This window comes from Pollicipes pollicipes, unplaced genomic scaffold (genome assembly GCF_011947565.3).
Source record: "Pollicipes pollicipes isolate AB1234 unplaced genomic scaffold, Ppol_2.1 Scaffold_7231;HRSCAF=8579_pilon_pilon_pilon, whole genome shotgun sequence".
In the NCBI taxonomy this organism is placed as follows: domain Eukaryota; kingdom Metazoa; phylum Arthropoda; class Thecostraca; order Pollicipedomorpha; family Pollicipedidae; genus Pollicipes; species Pollicipes pollicipes.
In genome coordinates, this window is record NW_023597034.1 from 37,279,576 (window position 1) to 37,306,474 (window position 26,899).

General features: G+C 50.4%; 2 protein-coding genes and 1 long non-coding RNA gene across 3 annotated transcripts; 2 read left to right on the forward strand and 1 right to left on the reverse strand.

Moving 5' to 3' along the window:
- Positions 1-6,762: 6,762 nt before the first annotated feature.
- Positions 6,763-9,795, forward strand: LOC119109611 (elongation factor 1-beta). Its single transcript, XM_037233316.1, has 3 exons — positions 6,763-6,941; positions 8,770-9,173; positions 9,557-9,795. The coding sequence occupies exons 1-3, from the start codon at positions 6,862-6,864 to the stop codon at positions 9,709-9,711; spliced, it is 639 nt and encodes a 212-aa protein (XP_037089211.1). The 5' UTR covers positions 6,763-6,861; the 3' UTR covers positions 9,712-9,795.
- Positions 9,796-18,328: 8,533 nt separating this feature from the next.
- LOC119109612 (uncharacterized) lies at positions 18,329-21,041 on the reverse strand. The gene is made up of 3 exons (XR_005095436.1): positions 20,821-21,041; positions 20,215-20,424; positions 18,329-18,843 (listed from the first exon to the last, which is right to left on the reverse strand). It is a non-coding gene; the product is annotated as an uncharacterized LOC119109612 (long non-coding RNA).
- Positions 21,042-22,275: 1,234 nt separating this feature from the next.
- On the forward strand, positions 22,276-26,404 carry LOC119110340 (GPALPP motifs-containing protein 1). Its single transcript, XM_037234119.1, has 4 exons — positions 22,276-22,681; positions 23,850-24,029; positions 24,634-24,768; positions 25,628-26,404. Exons 1-4 carry the CDS (start codon positions 22,277-22,279, stop codon positions 25,781-25,783), a joined length of 876 nt encoding a protein of 291 aa, XP_037090014.1. The 5' UTR covers position 22,276; the 3' UTR covers positions 25,784-26,404.
- The last annotated feature ends 495 nt before the right edge of the window (positions 26,405-26,899 follow it).

A 26,899-nucleotide genomic window follows, 5' to 3' on the forward strand; every position in this document is an offset into this window, starting at 1 on the left:
CCGCGGGGGCACTACTATTGAATAGCAAACTATACCCCTGCAACCTGAGGTCTTAAGTTTATCGCGTGCGTGCTCAGCGCACATGGACATGGCCGGTGACGTGAAAGGAAGATTACAAGTGATTAATAGCCCTCGCCCTCATCCGCCGCTTTTCTTAACACGCACCCGGGTGGGGGTCAAATTGACCCTCCCAAAGGTTTTTTTCAGAATGGTTTCCGAACGGCGCGGCGTAGCCGCGCCAAACTTTGCTCAGCTGTAGACAATTGAATAGCAAATCGTTCGGCATAAAAAATTTAGATGTGCCTTGTAAGGTCGCTGACCTATGGCAGGTCAAAGTCAGGCCATGGTTTCAGCGAAGGCAATTTCTAGGGAATCCTTCAATCTGACCCAGCAACAGAGCGTAAGGCAAAGCCATATATCTCTCTGAGATGCTTCCTTAAGCAACATAACAGTGGAATGAGCAAATTAAATTGACCTAATGTTAAGTATGAAGGCCACGCCAAGATCAAAACCAACCTGTTTTGTTACTCTAGTGCTTGCTGTATGGGATAGTTTCTGGTGCTCATTTCGAATATATTGAAAGGAGGAACCGCATTATAAATCTTCCATGGACTTTTTGGAGATCAGAATAGGTCATTGACCTAAACGGACCCAGGTCAACAATTTGTTTAAGAAACGTACTGCCTAGCGTAATCTTTTTCGCTTAGTCAAACGCCAAACTCAAAGCAATCTTGTATGATTTTGGTCACCTTGACGTTCAAAAGGTCAAACAAGGTCACTGAACTCGAATGAGCATGTGACCTTTTGCTTAGAAACGGTTATCTAGGTTCTGGAGGCACTTTGAAGACCAACCTGGAACTTGACCTTGTTTGACCTTTTTGGCCCGAAGGTCACGACCTAGGAACCTGAAATTTTGACCTAAATGAGTTTATGTACAGATCAGCACACCCTGTGAGTTTGGTGTCTCACACTCTTATTTTTGGATCTCGGGGGGGGGCAAATTGACCCCCCACCCGAGCGAAGGGTATCTAGCCGGTCACCCGGGCACGTGTTAAAGCGGACTATTAGGAGGGGCCGATGTGACAACCCCCTCCCTCTGCCTTTCCCAAACAAAGAAGGATAGAGTCTAGCAGAAAACACGCGTGGATCGGCATCAATGACATTTCGCGATTGAAAGTAGCATTGTTGTTGTTAGATCGAAATTTAAGCCCCTTATGCCAGGTCAGAGGTTAAATTTCTTTGAGCATGACACTTTTGCAGCTTCACATGCTCATTAGGGTGTCATAAGTAAGACAACCAAGTGAGACAAAGAAATTATTTAGCACGGGAGCCTAAAAGTACATGACATAGCAAAATTTATTCTCAATAAGCCAACTTCGAGACGTGCGAGCCAATCAAAATGTCGCTCTAAACCGACGCCCGGCGTTGCAGTTACCACATGTTGGGCGCCCTTGGTCGCTGCAGGTAGCGCCAAACCGTGGGCGGCAAGCGATGCATAGTCGTCGTACGAAAATGTTCCGGGATGAGGTCTAATATGCGGGTCAGACATTGCTCGACTGATTATCACATGAGAAAAACTTTATGTGTTGTCAAGTGTGAACTCGTTGTATGAGTACATTGGTTAGCACTGCTTTAGGCTTTCGCCTCTCTGAGACAACTCACGTGCTGCAAACGAAACCATGCATAGCACATGATTCAGAATGTATTGCCTGGTGTACAACTTAATACATATAGCAAAGTCCGCGACATGCACCACGAGCGTGGGGGGAGGGGGGAGGGTGAACCCATGCACATCTTGCTCCTGGCCGAGCCTGCGTATTCGATGCACAGGCCCAAACAGCAGCTGCACACAGACCGGAAACCGGGACGCGTGTTGGTGGAGATCGCACGGCGGCAGACGTAGCGTCGTAGATGGGCTCTACATATTGCCGAAGCTCCAGCTCCAGCCCCAGATGTTCTCGGCAGTAGGGCGCCGGTCTCACTCTGCTATGCGGCGCGTGTCCGGGCACTGCTGCACTGGCCGCTGCCAGCCTGGCTGATACGCGGTGCTGCTCTCCCCACTCATGTAGGCTGCACGCGTCCAACTTTCCTGCCGCAGCGCTGCTAAACCAGAAGGCAGAGACGCAGTACGTGCTGCCTGTGTGAGCGCTGAGTGCTGGTCAAGCTGCTCGCTCTCCGGTCTGCTCTCTTCCGAACGACTGTCCTGTACCCGGACGAAATGCGACGGAACGGTAGACGGTATGGACAACGGTAGACGGACGACGGAATGGTGCGGTGGCGGCGGCGGTGGCGGTTGCCTTGCCGTAGCCTGCTGTTACGACTCCCCGTGGCAGATGCAGTTAAAGGGGATGCGATAGAATTGCAACAATCATGAAATTGCTGAAGAAAGAACATAACGCATCTCGTAACCATTGCGTGCATTTCTAATTTGCTTGTTAACCAATTGAAATATAGAAAAAGGTAGATTTGAGTAATTGTGTGATAGGTGGAAGTCGGAACTGGAGTCTGATATTTCTGATGATGCGATTAATTAACAACTACAAGGTCACCTTCACATCAGATCTGTTTTTGAGTTGACGCTGGGGAAAATCTGGCGTTGCCTGAGCTTAGCCGTGTTGAGGCCGTACCGCGTCTCCTCTCCCATCTCCACCGAACACGCCTCGATGGCGGAGCACACGGCCCTCTCCACCGCCTGGATGTGAGCCGAATAGGGCGGGATGGCCGGCGGAGCCCGCACTTTGTCTCGCGGCTCGCCATCGCTGAAGCCTCGCAGTGGAGGCCGTGTAACTGGCCCGCGCCAGGAGATCAGCTGGCAGTACCTCACGGCCTCGAAGTTTATCACGGGGATGACGAAGACTCTGGGCTGAAGATAACCCCGCTTTGCCGCTCACGCGCGACGCGATGATCCGGGCCGCATGTTCGAGGACCACACAGCTTCGTCCCCCCACTATGCCCAGCAGCAGCTGTTCCGGACGGACCCAGTATCCGTTGCGCTGGAGGACTGGCTGCACCGTTGCCTGTGTGTGTGCTGCGGCAGCTCGCCGAGCAGCGCGACGCTCCGGAACGAGCTGTGTGAGCCCAACTCGCAGCGGCTGCTCAGCCGGATGGCGGACCATACCGGTACGTAGTGGCCAGTCTGGACGGGGTTCTTGTACACACACTGGACGAAGTCCCTGAAAGCGCTACTGGAGGTCTCCGTAGAGATGTGAGTTAGGAGCAGAGGAGCGGCCAGTGTCAACCATCGACAAACAAAAGCGAATAGATTAGAACAATTTGTTACGAACTGAGCATGACACCCAAAATTGCGACTTAATGCAATGAACAACACAAAAATTGTTACGCCTCTTCAGCGCATGTTATTATGCCGATATTTATAGGCATTACATGTGACGGAATTTATATAAGCTAATAATATACTAATATTAGTACTAGTACTAATAGTTAATATATTAGCAAGCATGAACCAACGAGCAAATGATACGACGTTCTATGGCACAACGCATGGTCCTGAGTAATAATGTTCAACAGTGAGCAAGTGAAATACCAAGTGATACGTGAAAAAGCTTAGATATTCATTGCTATAAATTTGAAGATAATGCGTTTTCATATATACCAGAATTGTTTCAATGATCCCATGCAACGCCGGGCTGTCGCGGTTCGGACGGAGCCATCTTGAACGCTGAAGGCCACCAGGTACAGCAGCTGCTAGTCGGTGCTCAGCTGCTGGATCAGGGCGACCGGCAAGTTTGACACATACCCCGGAATAGGCTCGAACGCCAATACGTCCCTCTCGCAAACCTCTCCATCGCAGGTCCTGCCAATGGGTCCAGAAAAAGATGTCGGCCCCGTGGTCGTGCCGCCCAGGCTCAGCAGCAGATGGCGGAGGCTCAGCTCGTTGCCTTGTAGCTGGCAGATGAACTATTGTACGGGTGGCTCGTTGGCCAGCTCAAACAGCCGGAACACGCCGCCTGTCGGTCCGGTGCTGACAGCCGTGCCATTGCAGCCGAGCACATTGAGCACATCGCACTGCAGGCTCACGGAGCCCACTCGTTGAGCAAGTGCAGGGCGCGGCCGAACTTGGACGTGAAGTGAGTCACGTAGCGGCCGCCTGGATCAGCGATGACGACCAGGTGTTTTCGACGGCATTTGCGTGGCTGTGTGTGGCTCATGTGGGCTCTGTCTTCGCGGCCGTCGAAGTAGAGGACGGTTAAACCTGATTCGTAGATTGATTCAGCATTTTGATGAGCCGTCTTTTCTCTCGCTCTTTGCCCTGCCCGCCATGTCTTCTTAGGATCCACAATATTTGATTTCAAGCAGCCATTCCGTCTCTGCTGTCTTTTTGGAGGGCGTTGATGATAGCAGCAGCCATCGTAACTGTTAGAGCCATCGTAGCTGTAAACCGTCAGAGCGGTAGTAGTCAGATCGTTAACGTCATAATCTACAGTGGCAGTAGTCTCACCCGGAACGAACGATCGGCGCCGTCGCCACCTTCTACCATGTACAGAGCCGTGCCAGAATCCGTGCTCTCAGCTGACTCGCCAGCGATAAGATCACCCGGTCGCGGAGTGGGTGTCGCGCACGTCACTGTATTCGGCGACGAAAGAGAAAATGTGGCGGTAGTTGCCCTTCGTTCTCTTCAGTTAACAACCCGAGCCCCGTGCGGTGCGACACAAGTGTAATCACCCGCATCTCAGGACTCGGGCTGTCAACCGGCTGAATGCAGCCGAGTGGCCGGGCTAGCACTGTTGCGTTGGTCGTGCTGGTCCGGTTTGAAACTTCGCTGCCGGCGTCGAGGTGATGCCGCCCCGGACTGACAGACAGGGAAGCGCGTCCAGAGAGGGACGGATCACGAAGAGTAAATAACACTGCGCTGTCAGGTTGCACAAATAGTATATTAGCGTTATGTTTGGTTTTTGGTTTTTGGATTACAACCCTTTTGACAGACATGATCATTTCAGGGCTATGGGATGAAGGAAAATGGTTAACGATGGGACAGACGTGCATACGCCTGAGGGGCCAACCGCCGAGCTTTAAACCGCGCATGCGCGGGGACCCGGCCGGTGTACCCATTCCCACGAGGCTCTCGGCCCACTCGTGGCTAACGCATGCAGCCTGTCCCGGACAAGCGCGGTGTCGTGGGGATGCAAGATGAAGCAAGATAGAGGATAAGGGGGACGGATTTAACGATATGGCTCGGTTCGACTGCCACACTCTATCACTACCTAACATTAACAGAGCAGCGAAGCTATGGGGACGCACACAGTTCTCACCCGACGCACAACGCTACACACACAACAACAGCACTCGTTGGCACCACCTATTGGTGACCCATGCGACTAGGTTTTGACCCCGTGCCGCTACACGGGCTCGAGTTCAGCACTACCAGCCGGCGCTGGCTCGGCAGGCGGCGCGAGCTCAGCAGCCGACAGAGGAGGAGGCCCAGGTTCAGCAGCAAACACCGCCTCACTGGCGACCGGGCCACGACGCCCCTGGAACCGCCTGGTCATCCTCCGCGCCTCACGAGCCTCCCTAGTCACAGCCGTAGCCCGGTCATATGACCCCAAGGTAAACTTCCGGTGCCTGCGCGAAGGCTTTTTCGTAGCCGGCAGGTGGTGGTGAAAGCCGGGTGGCCTATCACAAAGTGCTGTCGTGCGTGACCGTGTGGCCTTCTGAATGATTATTTAAATAACTGTTCAAAAGAAACGTTTCAGTACGCGCGAAACTAAGCTAACAAATTTGTATCGCCCACACAACAGACTTATTAAGTGCAAATCAACATCACAATGATGCGTAAACAATCTCAACTTTGAGCCTGCCCCGGCCTGGTGGAGCATTCTCATAATTGCACAGCTTCGGTCGCACCAAAAAGTAATGTTCTCCAATAAAAAGTCAGCTTAATAGCTGTTTGACAATATTTTGCTGGCGTTCTTCGTGATATCTATCTCATACTCAATCCACCAAGTACCAGTGGTGTGGAAAGTGGCAGGATTAAGGCTTGTTGGAACACGGCCCCGATGCGTAAAATATATGACACTATTATCAAACACAATTTTCTTGGCCTATCGAAGAAAAACTGCTCTTGCGTCACAAAAATCAGTATTGGTGTGTGTGGCTAAGCTGAAAGTTTATTATGAATCCCTGTGCCAAGGAAAAACTTTGTCTCATTTGACTCCAAGATATTTACCCATCGATGACACACCCTGATGCTCATATTATCATATTATTTCATGTCATGTCTAATCTTGCCTGCTGTTCTAACTCCAGGATGCCGATAGTGTAGTGGCTTATAGATTTTCTGATACAGCGTACCCGTCCAACATTTGTGTTGATCATTATCAGGAGGTCAATTTCTACCAGCGCAGGAATTTTGGACACAATCTAAGGAATCCACTTTCTCACTGTGATCCTTCCTTTATCATGATTACCTCTTTAATGTGAGTCTGAATGTGAGTCTGATGCCAACTTGACGACAGTATTTCTAGCCTGCAAGAAAATTGGCTTGGAAGTGGGCTGTAGTGTATGACTCAAGCACGCACTTTAAACAAGCAGCCACCATTCAATATACAGACGGAAACAATACTGGTAAGAAAACAGTGGACGATTTCAGTTTTCGTGCGCTCCAAACGCCCGCCCGTTTCGTGCGCCCAGTTCCCACCAAGTTTTTCGGCCCGAAAAACTTGGTGAGAACCGAGCTCCATAGCTTCCATATCTTATTGAACACTTTAGCATCGAAACACGAAAGCGAAATGCAATTCGGCCAACCTTGCTCTGCCCTTTACGAACGCCGGTTTCTGCCCGCGTGGGTGGCCCTGTCCGCTACGTGTCATTTGAGGATATTTTCACCAATTCTTATTGGTAACAATGCAGTTCGGCGACTTGAAAACTACCGCTGCTCTCGAGAAACTCAATGGCTACCTTGCCGACAAAAGCTACATCGTAGGGTGGGTATACGTTTCGCTGTCCTCCTCTGTGCGCCGTTTTTGACTACCGGTCATGGCAGCTGCTCGCTTTTACGTCCTTTTTACTCACTGTTTATTAACCGCCCGCTTGTGGGTAAATGTTTGCTTCTAGCGGAAACAAATAATCTCTTATTCACCACATGCTTTCGGTTGAGAATGGAACTATTGCAGATGCTGGCGCAGTAATATGCTTGTTAAACTGTTAAAGACATTAGAGGGTAAAAGTTGATCCAGACCAATAATATAGGCAGTTATTGCCATTGTGTGTGAATCTCCAGTCTTACATGTTGCTAGATGTTCATATGTTGGCAGTGTACTGAGAGATGTGCCTTTGTGCATTTTAGGTCAGCCCAAGTTTTGCTAGATTCTTACATGTTTTCTCCAAGGGATATGCTGGGTGATGTTTCCCCAAAAAATCCTTCTTGATATCAGTAACCTTTGAAATATTGGTGCTATTTATGCTGAAGTTAGTGCTAACCATGCACCAAGCTTTAAGCATGTAGGTTTAGTGTGTGTCCTCTAAAATCAGTGCAGTGATTCTTCTACTGTGCCAGTCATGCTCAGTGCAATATGTATTTCTTTGCAGCTTATGTCCAACTGGTTACTATTTGTTTGGTATCAAATTAACTCCCCCATGATCTCAATAGCTAAAGTCACTATGATATAAATTAAAATGATGTATAGTGGTTAGTCTGTTATGGAAGCACTTTATTACTCTTATTGCGTATAACTTAATGTATTGTTTAATATTAACAGATTGTTTATTTTTAGATGTCATATTTAAATAATGTGTGTGTCAACTAAGTAACTTCCTCCTTAACCTTTAGTCTGCTTCCAGATTGGGGGTTATGTTGCTTGCAGCAGCATACAGCATCCATGGTCATGAAGCACTGTGCTGATGCCCATTTATGTTGTGGTTTAAGCTGTGTATGTACCGTCGTGCCACTGGATCCCCTTAAGTATAGGTTGCTGCCTATAGGCTATTAATTTGGATTGTGCTGGATGAGGATCAGCTGGGTTGGATTCTATTAGTCTCCCACTTCAAAAGGTTTGGGCCAGGTTGGGCAGGCCATTACATTAAGTTTATTTTTATTTCTCAGGATTTTGATGTTGGAGCTACATGGGAGCTGTGCCATTTTATGTGAAAATGGTGAAAAGATGTCAGTGTATGTGAGAAATGGCTTAGTCACTGAAACTGGCAGGCAGATGACTGGACAATTACACTTTTCTTAGGCTTGATGGCTGCATGTCCAGTGGATTGATGGGATTTGAATGACATGCTGATGTCATTGCATCCTCATCATTGCCCTGGGTGACCTTGGAATAGCTAAATAGAAAAGTCTGAATGTCTGCAGGCATATAGCTCAGTAACTAAAGGGGTTTAGGTCTTTAGAGGGACAGGACTGTAAACTGCACTCAGTGATCTTCAAGATGACTATTTCAATTCAAAACCCCATACAAATGTGGAGTACTCCCTTTTTGCATTGATGTGCTTTGCATGATCCTTCTTGCCTTGAATCTCTTTTCCTCAGCATGGCTGCTGTCACTGACTGTGGGCTATCTCAGGGATGATTAAAAGTGAGCTTAAACCCAGAGGCAAAACACAACTGAAACTCACTCTTGTCAGCTGAGTTAATCAGGCATTTACTAGAGCTGTCACATGCTCTGAGCTACCGATCTATTGGGAGTCACACAGTAACCTGAGCCACATGACAAGCTGATGGTGGTCATTCAGGCTGCAGGATGTTTCAGCCTGTGCTGACTGTATTCAGGTGCACACATCCACTCCTGCTGTTGGTTGCTCCCCCAGGTACAGCCCATCGCAGGAGGACACCGCCGCGTTCGAGGCCATGAAGGGCGCGCCGCCGGCCGGCCTGCCGCATCTGCTGCGCTGGTACACCCAGATCAGCTCTTACGGCAGTGAGCGCTCCAAGTTCCCGGGCAGCGCTTCCGGTGCCGCGCCGGCCGCTGCGGCCGACGACGACGACGACGACGTGGACCTGTTCGGCTCGGATGATGAGGATGAGGCGGAGAAGGAGCGCATCAAGGCGGAGCGCGTGTCCGCCTACAACGCCAAGAAGGCCAAGAAGACGGCCATCATCGCCAAGTCCTCTGTGCTGCTAGATGTGAAGCCATGGGATGACGAAACCGACATGAAAGCCATGGAGGCGGAGGTCCGCAAGATCAGCATGGACGGCCTTGTCTGGGGAGCCGGTATGTGACCTGTAGAGAGATCCTCGCGGTCGTCTGCGCCGGGTGTGCGTATGTGTTTAGTGAAGTAGTGCACCCTCCCCGAGACGCCCTTTTTTCGACAAGCACTGGGTTAGGAACACTAGCATAAATGGAACCGCATTTCGATTTACAGATGCGAGCTCACCCAACACAGGCCTGGTTATATATTAAGACGTGCAGGGTACACATTCGAATGAGTATTATATGCTAAATCTCCAGCGAGGAGGGCATTACACCGGTTCCGTGGAAGCTTTCTCCTTTAGCCGTACACGTTTTTTTTTGCGTTGGAGCAACTTAAGTATTCGTGTGTAACATTCCTTGAAGATGCTCATATGGTAGACAGTGTCAAATTTCCTGTGTTACAGGCAAACTGGTTCCACTGGCCTTCGGCATCAAGAAGCTCACCATCATGTGCACCGTTGAGGACGACAAGGTGTCAATCGAGGAGCTCACCGAGAAGATCGAGGAGAACGAAGAGTTCGTCCAGTCCGTCGATATCGCTGCCTTCAACAAGATCTAACCAGTGACGGCTCGTCCCGATGGCCGCTTTCCAAAAGTCATCCGCTGTTTATTGTTTTGAAATATAAACGCATTTTACAGCGTGTGTTGTGTTTGACCCGTGCGCCGTTGCAATTTATATTTAGTCGTCTTCGAAAAGGATAGTGTTGCGACATTGGTGTGTAGAGCTGCAGGGCATGGCCAAATCGACTAGCGGAGGGGGATGACTCCTCACGAAGATGATGGCGATTTAGGTTTCGGGGCCTTGCCGGCGACCGCGGGAAACTAGGGTAGAACGTCTATCCTCACCACTTGCGTAGCAGCTCGCTTTCTCGTCGGCAGCCGGCTGACTAGATGCGGATGCTGGGAAATTGAATCATCTGAAAGCGTCGTTGCATAACCGAATAGCAACTAATTTTCGCCAGCGAACTCTTCCGGTCAGAGGTTTGCGTTCGTTTTGGTCAGGGGTTTGCGCGTTTGGGTTTGTTCATTTTCGCGCTGCGATTCCGAGAACGAAAGTAAGTTACAACTTCGTGGCTCATTGATGTTACTTAACAGATGAGCGAACGCCCTTGGACGTGTGGTGGCATTCGCATTCAGTTCGGAGCGTCGTTACGCCACCAAGCGAGGGGAGCACTGCCTCGGACGCAGCCAGACCTTATCCATGGTCACCTGATAATCAGCGATGGTTTGTCGCTTTAGAGTGACACTTGTCATTCGGGGGTCTCACGACGATCGACCCCAAAAGCTTGAACCTACATGGAGTCTGGGAATGGGTGCAACATAAAACGTAGCCCATCGCCATTCAGTTTGACCATCAACCAAAAGTCGCCGAATTCTCCACTGCCGCCTTTTTCACCGCATGATACCGGACAATGGAGGGTTTTCTTTCGTGGTGATCTGACAGTGCGGACTTCCAAAGTGTGGAAGCGACCTCCGGCACGCCACGCGTTTTTCGGCCTTAATACGCGCCCAAGGGGGGGGGGGGGGGGTTCAAATTGACACCGCGGAAGGTTTTTCAAGGATGATTTCCGAACGGTCCGGTGCAGCCACGCCAAACTTTGCATGGCTGTAGAGTTGAAATCGGATCGCTTGATGTACGTAATCAGATGTGGCGTGGAAGGTCGCTGACCTCTCGCCGCCAAGTCAGGCCATTGCTGTCAGCAAAGGAAATTTCTAGGGAGTCGTTCAACGTGACGCGAGAACGGGGTGTTAGACGAAGCCATACTTATCTGGGATCTTGGGCAATGCAGAAATTGGATTTAGAATGATAACCAATTTCATTGACATAGGGTCAAATATGCAGGTCGGACTGAGGTCAAAAACTAATCTGCTTTTTACTCAAGAACTTGGTTTTACGAGGTAGTTTATGGAGCTCATTTCGACTTCGTGGTGATTTGGTTTTTAAGGGCGCGTCGGCATCAGGGCCATTTTGCACCCACTCGATGACGGTTATCTACATCTGCGACGACGCGATAAGTATGTCGTCAACCTAACAACAGGTAGTATCACTGGCACACTTACACTGAGGGGTGAGTGAAAACAAGGTCAAAGTCAATGTGTGCTAAAAATGCGAGTATATCTCCAAGTTCACCACATGGGTCTCGACCGAGTAACCGATGAAGGGGCGCCGGAGGGAAAAATCGTCGCCTCTCCGTCTCAAGGCGCCGGCATGTGACGAGGACATGTTCTACGGACAACCGGTCCCCACATCTATCACACCGTGGCACATCCCTACGCGTCAAGTAAAACGAGTGTGTTACATATGTATGACCCAACCGAAGCCTACAAAGGGCGACTTCCTGGAAGCGGCTTCGGCGATGGGAGGATTCCCAATCACCCAGTTGGGGCTTGGTTTCCCTGAAAGCGTGAAGATGTTGGTCGAACATGTGTTGCCACTGTGAACATGTATTGCGGACGTATTTGGAAATGACTGACCTCAGATCTCGAGCGGGTACATAAATTGGTATTGGGTTTCTCTCACACGCCGCAGCGAAAGCTGCGGCGTCGGCTTTTTCATTTCCCATTATTCCTATGTTGCTGGGGATCCACATAAATGTGATACGGCAGGAAGTGTTGTCCAGCCATTCCAGTTCCTCCCAGATTGAGCGCGTCAAAAATGAGTGGTCACGCGATATCGCCGTCGGGTCTAATGATAAAAGTGCACTACGCGAGTCGGTCAAAATGACTACGTCCCTTTCAGGACGACAAGCAACGTACTGAAGCGCTGCTAAAATAGCTAACAGTTCTGAGGAAAAAACTGACAGGTGCTGCGGGATGCATAGACATACGGTATGGTCACCGCAAACAAATGCGCAACCCGTTCCTGTTGAGCCCTTGGACCCATCGGTAAATCTTTGTAATGAGTTCGCGTATTGTGAGATCTGTTCCAGCGAATACGTGAGGAACTCTCGTGGTGAAGTGCCATTTTTAAGATGCTGACAAAGTTCCAAATCATACTTAAGACTCAGACGTCTCCACGGAGCTGGGTCCCGAAGAGTGTGCGGGGCAACGTCATCCAGCGTAATATCTGCCTCGTCCAACCAGTCCCGGACGCGCAGGCACATCGGCCGCGCTGACATGGGCCGCCCCGTCAAGAAAGAACGGATTAACGTCTGAGAGAAGATGAAATTAAAGGCAGGGTGATCCGGAAATTGTGAAACCTTTGTAGCGTAATTCAAAGTAAGTCGTTGTCTCCAAGAGGCAAAGGCGGTTCATCCGCTTCCACGCAAGTTTCTTGTTCAGGTCGTACGAAACGCCCCAGTGGCTACACGAACAGATGCATGGTGGATTGTGTCCAAAACCTGCTTTGAAGATGAAGGAGCACTATCGTAGACAGGGCTAGCATAATCGATGACTGATAGAATTAGGGCCCTATACAAGTTCAACAGAGTGCTTCTATCGGCTCCAAAGGTCACACGACACATTACTTTCATGAGGTTCATGCGCTTGAGACACTTAGTCTTAACCATCTTTAAAAGTTGCTTAAACGTGAGCCGACGGTCAAACGTGAGGCCCAGGGAACAAATGTTGTTACAAACTGAGATAGCGGCATTATACAGTCGCAACTCCGGGTCTCTACAGCCTCTAGTCCGTGAGCAGAAGTGCATACACTTTGTCTTGATGGTCGAAATTCTGAAGCCATTCTTTAGGCTCCACTCAGTTAGTCGAATGAGGCACAGCTGAAGCTGCCTTTCAGCAGACGCCGTTGTGGATGCTGCACGCCAGATGGCAAAGTCGTCCACAAACAGTGACCGACTAATGGTAGGTGGCAGACAGTCGGCAATATCATCGATCATCAGCGCAAACAGGGCTACGCTAAGGACGCTCCCTTAAGGAACACCATTCTCTTGTTCATAGCGATCAGATAGCATGCCACCCACTCGGACGCGGAAGAATCGACGACGTAAAAAGTTTTCAATGAAGAGTGCCATGTGACCTCGGAGTCCACACTTGTGTACTTTGCTTAGAATGCCATAGCGCCAGGTGGTATCATAAGCTCGCTCAATGTCAAAGAAGACTGCTATCGTCTGACGTCTTTGTTTAAAAGACTGTCGTATAGCTGTGTCTAAGATCGTTAAGTGGTCAACAGTGCATCGGTTCTTCCGAAACCCGCATTGCACTTTGGAAAGACAGCCGTGAGTTTCAAGGTACCACATGAGACGATCATTCATCACCCTCTCTAGCACTTTGCATAGGGATGAAGTCAGCAAAATTGGGCGGTAGTGCAGTGGGTCGGAACCATTCTTTCCGGGCTTCTGTATCGGGACTATAATGGCCTCCCGCCACGACTCCGGGAAGTCATCTTGCAACCATATGTAGTTGAAAAGTGAGAGTAAGGCATGGAGGGACTCCTTCTTCAGGTGATTCAGCATATCATTGTGGACTTTATCCAATCCAGGCGACACACTCTTAGCTCTCTTAAGAGCAGTGCAGAGCTCCATGACAGTGAGTGGTTGGTTGTACTCATAAATCTCCGAGTCAGGAATTCTAAAATTGATTGCCGTCTTCTCACTTTGCTCCTTGTAACGAATAAAGCGTGGGTCGTCTGTTCCATGTCGGCACCTTTCCGCAAATACGAGACCTATTTTGTTGGAAACTTTCTGTGTTTAATATCATGATTCCCGCCACTTTCGACACCGGAACTGCAGTGGAGACGCTCCTACCGGGAATGCGACTAACTCGCTTCCACACTGCACTCAGTGGGGTGTGACGATTTAAACCATTTACATATTCCCTCCATGATGTACGCTTTGCCTCGCGTATTGTGCGTTTCGCAAATGCTCTGGCCTTTTTAAAAGCGATGAGGTCGTTGGTCGTTGCAGAACGCTTAAAAACCCTGAACGCCCGCTTCCGGTTAAGAATTGCCGCCTTGCAGTCCTCTGACCACCAGGGAACAGGGATCCTGCGCGGCTCAGGTGATGTCAAGGGAATGCAAGACCTTGCAGTGTCAACAATTGTGGATGTCACTTGTTGTGCAAGAGACGTTGCATTGTCGTCCTCGGTCGGCTGCACTCTAATATGGCACTCTTCAGTAAACCTTTGCCAGTTAGCACGTCGAAAGTCCCAGCAGGAAGGCATCCTGCCTGGGTGTCCAGCATTCATCCCAAGCCATGTTGGGAAATGGTCGCTCCCACATGTAGTGCTCTCAACGAACCAAGACAACCGACAGAAAAGGGACGAGGAGCAGATAGAAAGATCTTTCGCTGAAGTAGTGCTGGACGGCAGAGATATATGGGTATGCCGGCCGGTGTTAACAACACAAAGATTATTTGTATTCAGCAAACGCTCAAGATGTCGATCTCGGCGGCTTGCGTGACTGCAGCCCCACGAAGGGCTATGGGAGTTGAAGTCACCTAACAACAAGAACGGCGATGGAAGCTGATCGAAGATGGACTGTAGTGTCGAATCCGGTACTTCCTCAGCAGGAGGGAGGTAGATAGAACAGACAGTCAGTCTCAGCGACCCAAGGTCGACGACGACAGCAACAGCTTGAAGGTCAGTGTTAAGACTTACAGGAGAACACGATATACTGTGATGAACTAAAACCGCCACCCCACCATGGGCGATCGTGTCAGTTCTCACGTCTTTCCGAAAGATGCTGTAACATTTGATGTTAATGTGAGTGTCATCAGATACCTTTGTTTCTTGTAAGCATGCCACAACCGGGATACGATGAGATAAGAGTGTGTGTAGGTCCGACATGTTGGCCCTCAAGCCACGCATGTTCCATTGTAAAAACGTCAGTGGCATGCTAGGTATACTTGTATGTGGGGTGTACGGTTGAGATCCATCGGTACAGCTTACATCTGCTTTAAGCGTTCACCTAGGATTTTGCACTAAACAAATCTCCCTGGCGACGCTCTACTTCAGTGGAGGTAAGCCGGCCCTTGGCCGAGTTTTGGGACTCCCACCCTCCTCAGAGTGTCGGCCAAGGAGGGGCACGCTTTGTTGCACGACCCGCCACCGGGGACTGCAGGGTAGGCCGACCCGAAACCCCGTCTCCAGGTGGAGGGATGGGAGGCGGACCCATTGACCCTCCCGGTGAGTGGGGCGGAGTCGACAGCGGGAGCCGGCCCCCCGCCCGCTGTGCAGACGCCGACCTGACGGCGCGCCTTGCAGGGCCAAGGTCCAGAGAACCCGGTTTCAACAGTTTCAGAAGGGCGGCTTCGGGGGGGAGCGACGACTGGGGGATGCCGAACCTTGTCCGGTTCCCGTGAGCCGGGGGGACCGGCGCTTCCGGCAGGGCCACTAGCTGGGGAGCCAGAAGGGGTCAGCTCTCGTAGCGCCCCTGTGCCAGCGACGACAGATCCCGTCGTAGCTGGTATGGATGGAGGGGGAGATGGAGCACGGGAGGGCGTGTCTTCAGCACGGGCTGGGCCGGGTGCGATGATGGGGGGGGGGGGGGGGGGGGGCGAAGTCCACAACCTCGCTGGACCGTGGTCCATCCCTTGTTCCCGGGTCGCAACCCAGCCCCGGGCTCTCTGGCAGCTCCACCAGGGGGTTCCAGCCCCATAGGCTGAGCTCCTCTAGCGCGGCCAATGCCGCAGGTGCATTATTTTCCGGAGGATCCGACTTCCGGTACGACGTAGCAGCAGAGCCATTTGATACAAGTGTGCTTAGTATCAGCTGTGCAAACTCACCTACAGTCATGCCTTTGAAATCATCGAGTCCACCTCAGTTTCAAGTACCTCCTTGGCTGCGGGTGTTACTTGGGCTAAATTTCTTGCCGGATTGGTAAGGGCGTCTTCGTATGTCCCTTGTGGTGGTAGCATCGTTGTGTCGGCGTTGGGCCTCCCGAAACGAGACTCCTTCCTTCACTTTGATGTTCAGGACAGCTTTCGCCGACAAGGACTGACAGCTGCGATATGACGCCACGTGACCCTGACCACAGTTGACGCATTTCACGGTTTCTGATTTACACTCAGAGTGTTGGTGACCTATTTCCTGCACACCTTCCGCATCTAACTTCTTTCCAGCACTTGTCCGTGAAGTGACCATACGTCTGGCATCGGTAGCATCGGACTGGATCGGGTACACAGACCCTAACAGGAACCGACTGATATCCCACGCGGACCCATATCTGGCACTCCCGCAGAGCAAAACGTCAGAATAATTGAATCAGTATCGGTCCAGCTCTCCTCTCTCTCTCCTCTTGATAAGTCTCACTGCCGTCACCCCTTCCTCACACAAACCCTCAGCAACATCCTCATCACTCACACCGCGAATGCCCCGGCAAGTAATGACACCCTTGGAGTAGTTCTTAGAGGGGTGAGGGTGCACCGATACGGGCACCCTAACCTCTCCCTGTCCTCGTACTTTGCAGGTAAGTGTGGTCATTTTAAGCATGCGCTGGATCTCGCGTTCGTCTGTTAGATGCACTTCTATGCCTCCGTCCGCATACGAAAAGACATCCTTGGGCGTCCCGATCTTTGAAAATGCTTGTTGGCGCTGAAATGGGTTTAGTCGGAGCGGCACTGTCCTTCCTTGGTCATCTACTTTGGCGGATCTTACGACCAGAAACTGGGGTAGTGGCACAGGGCGACACTCGGGGTTTGGGGGGTTGGTTGATGATAAAGCGTCCATAGGTGTGTGTTTATATTCGGCGCGCTGATTCCCCGCCCACCACGGAGCCCAACACGGGGACGGTCCACTTCTAACAGAGGAGCCGCCAGGGCTACCAGCACGCTATACGCAGACCAGTGTGCCAAAAGAGTTGCTGCGAGAGCCACCGGGCACGAGTCTGCGGGCGCCAGTGCCTCGGTTCGCAAGGGCTAACCAGGCACCCTGGTAACAAACCGAGATACGGTCCCTTAATGATGTCAGGAGGCAGACACTGCACCCAGCAGCTCCCCCTCAACACCAGTCACATGACCTGCCTGCTTCCAAGCGTCACGAAACACGACGCCCGACCAGCCGGTTTCCTCGTGTGGAGACTTCACGAGGCATCCGCGGGATCACAAATTCGGGCCAAAGCCACGTGTTGGTAAGCTACCCCGACTGACCCGCAGCGCAACTCCCTCAGTGACCAGGATCCCTTCATCGCTACCTGCGGATCCAACGGGGTACGGCGAGACCCAGACAAGACTGAAAAGCTGGGGCCGAGGGGTTGCTAATCCCTACTCTGAACGAGTCACGTTTTGCGGGAGGCACGTTATGTCTGGCCCCTCCTCTTTGGCCGGAAGGGGCGCTTTACAAGCCTCCTCAATCACCCGCAGGATCATTGGGGCACGCAATCCCCCCCCCCACCACGGAAAGGTAGTGCCTCACGGGGGGGGGGGGGCTCATTTCGAATTCATTAACGACAGAGAACGCAACGGACATAACCCATGGACTTCTTAACCATCACAGTAGGTCATTGGCCCAAAATGATCCAGGTCAACATTTTTTTTTCAGGGGCATACTGCCAAGTGTAATCTGTGACGCTTACTTGTGTGGCAAGATAGGAGCAATCTCGCAAGTATTCGGTCATCTTTCTCTGATGGAGGTCAGTCAAGGTCAATGACCTCAGTGGCCCTTCGTATAGAATATGTAAATGGCTGCACGGCGGTTGCATGAGGCCTGGGGCACTGTAGAATTTGGCCTTATTTTACCCCAAGGTCATGACATAAGAAGCTCAAATTTTGTCATAACTGAGTTCACGCACACGCCAACTCACCATGTGAATTTGGTGTACCTAACTATCTATGTTTTCCAGATCTCGGGGGGGGGGGGGTTAACCTGACCCCCACCTGAGCGAAGGGCATTCAACCGGCCACCTGGGCGTGTGTTAATGGTGACTGTCCAGCAGACTGATCAGGCATCTTGTCCAATACAAACGCACACACGCACGTACGCACGCACGCACGCGCGCGCGCGCGCACACCCACACCCACACGTCCTTTTCTGCACACTTCCATCAGCATTTTCAGTGATCACAAAGTATAAGCAGAGCAAACAGCTTGTTGGTTATTTCAATATGGATGGCGGGTATGCCACCTTGTTAATATAATGTACATTTTTACTACACATGTATATATATATATATATATATATATATATATATATATATATATATCATATACCCGTAAACACTGGATAAGGCCCAGCGACCACTGACCCGCGAATTCGGAACATGGCTGGCGGATTTCATATTCTCATTTTCCTTTGCTTGGCCATCTCATTTTATTTTTATTTTTGCCTGCTGAAATATGGCCATTCGCCACCTAATCACACAATACGTTTCTCAAGAGCTTACAGAGAAATGCGGCCTGAAACGTCTGGCAGCGATTGCCAGAGCGTTTTTACCGTTTTCAAAGCGAGGACGTAGTGGTTCCATACCCACAACGCCCGAGAAGTCCACTAGACCTCACGCTAGGCCCACCATCCCGAGCCGGTTACCAGGTCACATTCTCTGTCCGTCTCGACAGCGAACTTGAAACCTTCCAGGTGTTTCTTGTAATGTCCGAGGCAACTTTATCTGCGACGATCCACGGAGCATATTAAACGGGACAACACATCAAACATATTTGGTGCTTCTTACAGGCTAAGACACTTTTGACGCGAAGGCTGGCGACCTTTTCACTGTTTCGTCAAGCTTGGCTTTGAAGAGTTCACTGTTGATGGGCGCTGCTGGTTGGCAGGCTGGGTTCCTGATGACGTACTCAACGTACACCTGAAACGACGCAAGTAACTTAAACTTCAAACAGCTTATCAGTTTCGCCACCCTCTCATGCGCAACTTAACCACCCCACTGTCTGAACAACACTCGGTGAGTGATGGTGAGTCTGCTGAAGGGCTCGGGAGCCGTTCTGAAGGTTAAATCATCCCTACAGTGCTTCTCTGGCTTCTAGCTTATTGCCATTCCGCAGCATCCAGCCGTTGCAACACCATTCTCCGTTCACAATACAGACTCCCCATCCTTACAATGTGCAGCTATCATCAGTGGCGTTGCCTCGCGCGCGCTCCTATTATCGCTCCTGTTATGCTCCTGTTATGCTCACAAACAAAATATCCATTAATGCTACATTAAGTAAGCCAATGTTTGTCTCTGTCTGGTTTGAGTGAGCTTCCCGCAGACCGTTCCATCCTTGCATCATCTGAGTCACACCAAATTGTCCTGCTTTTTAGCATCCCATGCTTCTGACATACTACTACTTGACTCTAGTTGAACAGCAAACCTGACTCTGACCCACAATGCAGAGGGTTATTCCCATTCTGGTCTCACTTGACCTGCTAGTTGAAGCTGATTCCACACCTGTCCCCCACCACCAAAATATCAGTGGATCTGACTGACTTCAGCAAACTTGACAAAATTTCAGAGCTGACTCTAGGTCTGAGACAGCTGACTCATTCATTTTCTCCATTGTCTGAACACATTTTCCCCACACTGTGATGCATCAACAAAATCCCCACAAATATGGTCCTCCTGACCACAAAGCACTATGTGATAGCTACCACCAAGGCCAACATGGTCCTCTGGGTATGGGTCCAGCCCAACATCTCCATGGCAAAAACATGTCAACTGCTCACTAATGAGGTGGAGCCATCTTCAATTTTACAGATCCCTTTTGATTTCATGAGGCTGGTTCCTCCCTCCCAGTAATACATGGGCCTGATGGTGACCCCCAACAGTGACATCACCAGCAGGCCATCTGAAGGCACTCCCCTCCCCCTAGCACCATTATTAAGTCCACTAAGATGATCATAGGTTCAAACCAACCAAGAGCAGACACATTCAGGGTCACACTCACACTGCCTGACTTTATTGCATGTGGAGATGCCAAACCCTGATCAACCTATTTTACTTCCCAATCACTGACTATTCAATTTCACGCCACTTGCCAAGTATGCCCTATTATATAAATAGCACTGTTTGGTGCCATCACTACACTGCCCTGAACATGGGCACATATGTTTCCAGGGTTAGTTCAAAATAAAGTGTGATATCTTATATCTGAGCATAATGCACTATTTCATATGACATTTCTGAAGATACAATGAGTCTAGGAGTAGCTTCTGGAAAAATACTCAACAGCTTTCTTACCTGACTGTAAAGCTTTTGCAGCAGTTCATGCACACCAGGAGCATTGCAATCAGTGTTGCAAACAAATTTCAGTGAGGTAGGTGTCTCATAGAGTGTCATCTTATACTTGTTGGTCATGAAAGATTGGACTCCATCTTGGACATCTAGTGGTGATATGCGGTTGGAGAATGATTTCAGGGAGAAGAGCATCCCATATAACAGGCGTGCCTCCTGAAAACAGTGATGAGCTGATCATTTCATGAACTGAATGATCTGCAATTAAAACATAACACTATCAATGCACAATGCCATTGTATACCAGTCAGCTTGATTTTTTAGAGTGCATCATGCCTATCCACTCATTATCAAGTTGCAATCCTAGAAACCCTAGTAAGTTACATTTGGTTCCAAATCCCCTTCAATGCATGCATATACCTACAAGACTCTTTGGGCGCTGCATGACCTTCAGCAGTCGATGCGCCCTAAAACCCCAAATCATCATCATCATCATACAAGACTCACTATCATGATCAGCAGCCACAACAACAGTGCATGCTTTAAGTGAAGTCAGACCTAAAACTATATCAGGAATTCCATGGGGCGTAGTATGAAAAGTAATAAACTCACCTCATCGAGGGACATCGTCATAGGTTTTTTCCTTGACCACTCCTGATAATAAATAAGGACACCATCACGGTTGTAAATGTACAAATTAAACACGGTCATAACACTGAGGAAAAGCCGCCTTGAAAGTACGCTACTTTGTGTGCCAACAGACTCAGCCGCTACTGACTTACAGCACACCACCGGACCGCGGCCCCGAACCCGCGACAGATCCTGTGTTAGTCAAGAGCCGTAAACAAAATGTAGAACAGTGCTGAAGAAGTTTGACGAATAAACGAACCTTATTTGTGTCAGGCCCTATGAGAATATGCAGGGGAGACACCGTGTTTTAAGGATCTTCAATTTTTGATACCTTGAAATAATATTATTTTTGCCTTTTGCAAGGTACAGCGGAAATCGCTACTTAACATAGTTATGATAAAAATTAAAGTTACACCTAAAGTCAAATGAATCGTATATTCGATACATTTGCTGCGCTCTCGTTTCTTTTGGAGCCGCTGTCTATCCAATAGCGTTCAGTGGTTCACATGAACGGGATGAATGTTTCCCGGCAGCCACTGGCGGGTCGTGCGGAGTATAGCCTGATAGTAAGTTGAGTATTTATCATAAGAAAGAACACATTTCATCATAAGATGAGGTTTTCGTACCTTTTTCATATTCTCAAAGTGCTACAGCACTTAAGTATGATATGCAGACAAACATTATTGATGATTCCTGCCAGACATTGACTGTATAATGTTACCCTTGGCCCTGACAACTTTGAAACCCTATTGCTGCGCTGTTAATGTTGGTGCCATGCTGAAAAACATGGTGATATCTCAGATACCAGCAGTACATTATTAGACAGAGACAGACTTTGCAAAAGAGAGGTGGGAGGTAGGCCATGGCATATAGCCTTAGTAGCTGAGTGCATTCTAAAATCCTTATGTTGACAGCAACAAGAGTATGGTAATAATGAGCATCACATATCTTTATTATAAATGAGTTATAAGTCAATTGCAGTGCTGCTGATTTTAGTATTAGTTAATTACACAAGCAGTTTGAAATAGGACAGGTTTGTTGCATTTGATGGCTCAATGTCAGACAGTGTGCTATGCCATGCTTTTGCTTTCAAGGCCACATGCACAATGAAACTCATCCAAATTATGGCATTCCTTAAGACTTTCTTAGGCTTGGGTCTCATTCCAAAGTTAAGTTATAATGCCCAGCCTAGAGATTTATGCACCATGAGCATCTTCTCTCCATTGTCAATGCTTGGGCACTAAGGACTGATTATCTGAGATATGCTGGCATCACCTCCTTTGTTTCCATCAGAGTCATGTCAGATGACAACTGCTATGGACCAACCCTGCCACCATCAATGCGGAAGGCCTGTGATGTGGCTGAGCCCCGGGTAGGGCGTGCCAGCTCCGAGGAAGCCTCTGATGATGATTGCTATGGTCCCATCCTGCCGCCATCAATGAGGGCTCGACGCCAGTCAGACCCTCCTCCTATCGGCCCCAGCCGGCCGGACCCGGGCGGGTCGGTCGCGGCAGACCGGCCTCCCATCGGCCCCAGCCGGCCGGACCCGGGCGGGTCGGCGGCTGCGGACCGGCCTACCCGCTCTGACCCAGACAGCTCGAGCGACGAGGATGCCTACGGGCCGGCGCTGCCACCCGGATTCGTGCGGCGCGCGCCGGCAGGTCCTGCGGTCAAGGGTCCGGCGCTGCCACCCGGAGGACTGCCGCCGCCCGCCGAGGACGAAGAGGACGAGGATGACATCATCGGGCCGCTGCCTCCAGCGGCCAGCGCGGATCTCGGCCAGTACGCGGCCGACGAAGTGGAGCGACGCGCCAGCAGCATGAAGGACAAGCTGGACGCTCTGGTAAGCTGGCAATGTGGGCTCCAGGTTGGTGTTCAATTGGCAACATGCTGCAGTATGTATGCCACCTTCACAGGCAGACTCATGTTTAATGACATGGTTATGGTGTCATGTTTGAGTATATCTTGGGGCGCACAGCCTTCCCAGGGTCCCGTGTTTGTAGCAGGGATATTTCGGATCTTAACGCAGTATCAAGGTGTAGCCTAGATTCAATTCATGGTTCTTTGCTTTCACGTTTGAAGGTATTAAAACAAGCATCAGAGATGATGAAATAAGCTCACTTATAACTATTGGTACACTTTTAAGGAAGAAAGACTGCTCCAGCCACCACAATTTCTCTGTTGAGCAAATATGCTCCTCGATGCGTCATTGTTTGATTGCGTCATCTTGCCTTGCACAACATTGGATGAGAGCCAATTGAAGGCCATTATATCTGGAAACCATGCTCGCGAATGCCGGATAAGAAAAAAAAAACTCGAGCATGATATTTTTCTCGGCCTTAGTCGTCACCTGAAATATGAAATGGCAGTGTTTGAACGACGTTATGATGACGTGATGAATGCCAAGGACACCTTGGAATACCCTTCCCAGAATACTCTCCTTATTTTCGCGGCCGTATAGCTCAGGAAGTAGAGGGGCTTAGGTTTTTGGAAGGGCAGGGCTGTGAAATGCATTGAAAGGTCTTCAGGAGAGCTGGTTCAGTTCAAACCCCTATATAAATGTGGAACATGCCCTTTAACTGGGAGGACATGATCGAAACTGTTAGAAGAAAGGCAAGGCTTATATAGCTGTTTTACAATGAATGTGGGTTGATCTTATCCATGCAGTTCTACGTCTAAGGGCAAAACCGAATTCTTAAGGTGCTCATGCTGCGAATCTGTTTAACTCTCGTACGAATACGGATGTTACACAGGGGACATGTGGACTGTTAAGATGCCGCCTCGACGCCGCAGTGATGTCTGTGGGTGTCTGTGGTGATCTTCGTCTGGGGGATATCAACCAGGCATCTGCCGTGAGAAAGCAGTCGTGTTCCAGGGCCGACTGACGGAGCTGGTGCCGTGCTTGTGCGGGCCGTGTCTGCCCTTTGTTCGCTGTGTGACGACCGTGGTCTTCGGCCCGTGGACCATCCAACCGGTGTCCTCTGTGTGAAGCCTGTGACCTCCGGCCGCAGGGTCGGCCGGTGGAGCTGGTACGCGAAGAGTGGATGCTGGAGCTGCCGCCGGAGCGCGCCGGCGAGTTCGGCCTCGGCCCGCGCCAGTTTCGCCGCAGTGCCGCGCCGGAGCGGGGCGACACCAGCGCCTGGACTGAGGTGGCCTCCGACCAGAAACCGCGCCCTGCCGCCACCAGCAAGGTCTGGAGAACGGAAACTGGTGCACGGCCAGCGCAGCTGAGACTGCTGGACATGCTGATGGGGTTTAACGTGTACGATCCAGGCTTTGGCAGCGAACTGAAGGGGTCCCTGAAGGCGTCCCTGTTTGAATGGTATCTGAGCTGCTGTACGATTTGTTTTTTGGCCTGCATTAGCATAGAATAAGCAGCAACTAACTTGTAATGCAACTGTAATGTGTAAGATGTTGTCATTTGGAACTCACACGCTAAACCGATCCTGATCGCGGGCTCCCGCTGTTGGCTGGCAACGACATGCACTTAAAACACATGTCCAAATCCGATTGCACGGGAACTTGCACCGCGTTTCTCGTTTTTCCTTTTTTGCTATCCCTATCTGCTTGGCTTGTAATGCAACCTTCCTTACTTGTGATGGTTCACGTAATACTTCAAGGCTCTGCAGGCAGATGAGATTGTCTAGTCCAACCGTTTAGCGAACTTATTCGCGCTGAGCCTGCTGAGCTGAGCTGAGTTGAGTCTGCACTCGTGATCAGCAGAGTAGGACGGCGGCGGCGGTGCAGGGATGACCCCGGTCTACCTCTCTGACCCTGCGCCCCACCCGCCAGCAGAAAAGGGCGGAGGCTGTGGTGGACCTGGCCACAAGACGGCGGGATGAGCGCATGGCCGAGGTGGCCGAGTCTCTGCAGGCCAGCAGGAAGGACTCGCTGCTCGACCTTCACCAGAAGAAGGTCAAGCAGGGAAAGGTGAGTTTCCTGTGCATTCACTTACGAGTAGGAGCTGCATATTAGTTGCATGCGAATAATTATTCGTGAAATATTATGTAGGTTTGCGCCAAAAAATACACCTTTATTTCGACACATTTCTCTGCATGCAGTACGTGTGCTGTGTGCTTGCATATTTTATACTTTGTTGCCAGCAGCATAAACACTTTGAGTAACATCTTTGCTGTGGAAGCAAATAAAAGCGCAGTTAACGTTCGCTGTCGGCGCTTTAATGGATACTTGTCAAAACATTCACACGCCATTTGGCTTTTGGTCACTGACTCAATTCTTAGTCATTCTCATTTTCTTGATATGTCAACTTCTTACCTGCTGCTGCTGGTTACTGCCATTCAGCCATTCAACTATTGACTTAGTCACAATAATATATTATTTTTCACAACCCAGTATTTCCTATGCTCAGATCCTCGAAAGGCTCCCCATCTTCATCACACCACGCTGCTCCAGCAGCGCGAGCCCCGAATGCTGTGCCGATACTATTTACCTGCGCCTCGGCTGTGGTTTGCAGCCTGATCCAAACTGGTGACGGTCCCCTCCGACGCCTGGGACTCGGTTTGGCTCCCCCGCGTGGGCGCGTGGATTTCGCCCTCCGCTCCCACATGGGGGCCCCGGGTTCTAACCCCGGATGCGTCGTTACCTCACAGCGCTAATGTGGCCTCTGCAGGCGCTGGTGTCCTCAAAGGGGCACGTAACGCCCTTTGTCACGTCCCCTTTTTAAGAACGAGACCTCCACGCCTGCTGTTCAACATGCCCCTTCCCCTCCCCCCCCCCCCGCCAGCTTGTCGCGCGGTCTGACCCTCCCCACCCCGCCTGCGCCACGCAGAAGGAGGCGGGAGACACTTCGAAGCGGCGCCAAGAGTTCGACCGGGACCGCGACCTCGGCACCAACCGTTTCGACGAGTCGCAGCGCGCCGCCGCCATCAAGCGCTCGCGCGGCGCCGCCGATATGTTCGGCGCTGGCGCGCAGAAGTTCCTGTAACGCCGGCGGCGGCCCTGATCTTCTTGGGCGGCGCGTCCTCGACACGGGGATTGGTTGGCGCCAGCTGCGCCGCGCGCCGAACCGAGCCCGGCCTGCCGAGTTTGCTGTGGTGGCTCTGTTTGCATAATGCCGTGCTGGGCGATGTGTACCGTGCCAAGCGCCCTCTTCCATGCAAGATGTCCTGACGCATCAAAGGGGTGTTGTAAGGACCGGCGCGGTATAAGTCGTGCCATGTATTGGATTGTTAAATGCATTCAGTGCCTCAACACATGCTGTGCTGGTGCGGTGCAGTGGTCCTGAAGTATGCTGTGTTTCATCTAAGGCTGGTTTTGCCTTGGCGTTTGTGCGGAATGTTTGCAAGGTTTTTGCGCATCTGCCATCTGGCTCGGGCTGTGTTTCGACTAAATATTTTTCTCATTTTCATTATTCAAACATGGACTGCCTAACATTTAAGTGTTTGCTGCCATGTGTATCATTTCAGTGGATAATGGACGCTACGGCGCTAGCCCGCGTTATGCGTCATACGATGATGTTGGTAGGTTGCTACGAGTGAAGCATATCAAATGTATGTGATCATATTTTGTCTCGACAATATTACAATACACGTAGAATGCGACTGTGCGTCTGGTCTCTCTATGTTTGAATCCGTGGTGGAGTGGTCTCCGCTGGCTTACTTTTGCTCGATACGCCGGCTTACGTTGTTACGGTTCTGCGCCAAACAGTCAATTTGCTTTCGTCCGCCTTATTTGTTTCGATGCATGGTTATTCTGGTTCACGCTGACTCACGCCTCGCATTAGACCTAACCCACTTTCTAATGCAGGGGTCTCACTGAAGGTCAGCAAGGACCTGGCGGTCTCTCAGAGGGATCTAGACGCCTTAAGAACCTGTTTTTAATGCTTATTCCATACCATAACATCTCAATCTCTGAACAGAGGAATCCACAAAACACCGGGTTTTCGATTTCACCGGCCGAATTAGGGCGTTCATGAAATTATCGCTTTTCGCACGACAGGTCCCAAGTGTTATGAGGGCTGGTTGCATATAAATTATGGTCTCATTCAGCACTTCGAGTTACCTTGCCTTGAAATTGAATAATTTCTGTTCGACTGATGTGT

Bases quoted from the DNA above. Each gene is read 5' to 3' on its own strand.
- LOC119109611 (XM_037233316.1), top strand. From the start codon at position 6,862: ATGCAGTTCGGCGACTTGAAAACTACCGCTGCTCTCGAGAAACTCAAT. The intron at 6,942-8,769 runs GTGGGTATACGT...TTGCTCCCCCAG, and splicing joins GACAAAAGCTACATCGTAGG to GTACAGCCCATCGCAGGAGG. The intron at 9,174-9,556 runs GTATGTGACCTG...CCTGTGTTACAG, and splicing joins CGGCCTTGTCTGGGGAGCCG to GCAAACTGGTTCCACTGGCC.
- LOC119110340 (XM_037234119.1), top strand. From the start codon at position 22,277: ATGAGGGCTCGACGCCAGTCAGACCCTCCTCCTATCGGCCCCAGCCGG. The intron at 24,030-24,633 runs GTCTGGAGAACG...ACCCGCCAGCAG, and splicing joins GCCCTGCCGCCACCAGCAAG to AAAAGGGCGGAGGCTGTGGT. The intron at 24,769-25,627 runs GTGAGTTTCCTG...TGCGCCACGCAG, and splicing joins AGAAGGTCAAGCAGGGAAAG to AAGGAGGCGGGAGACACTTC.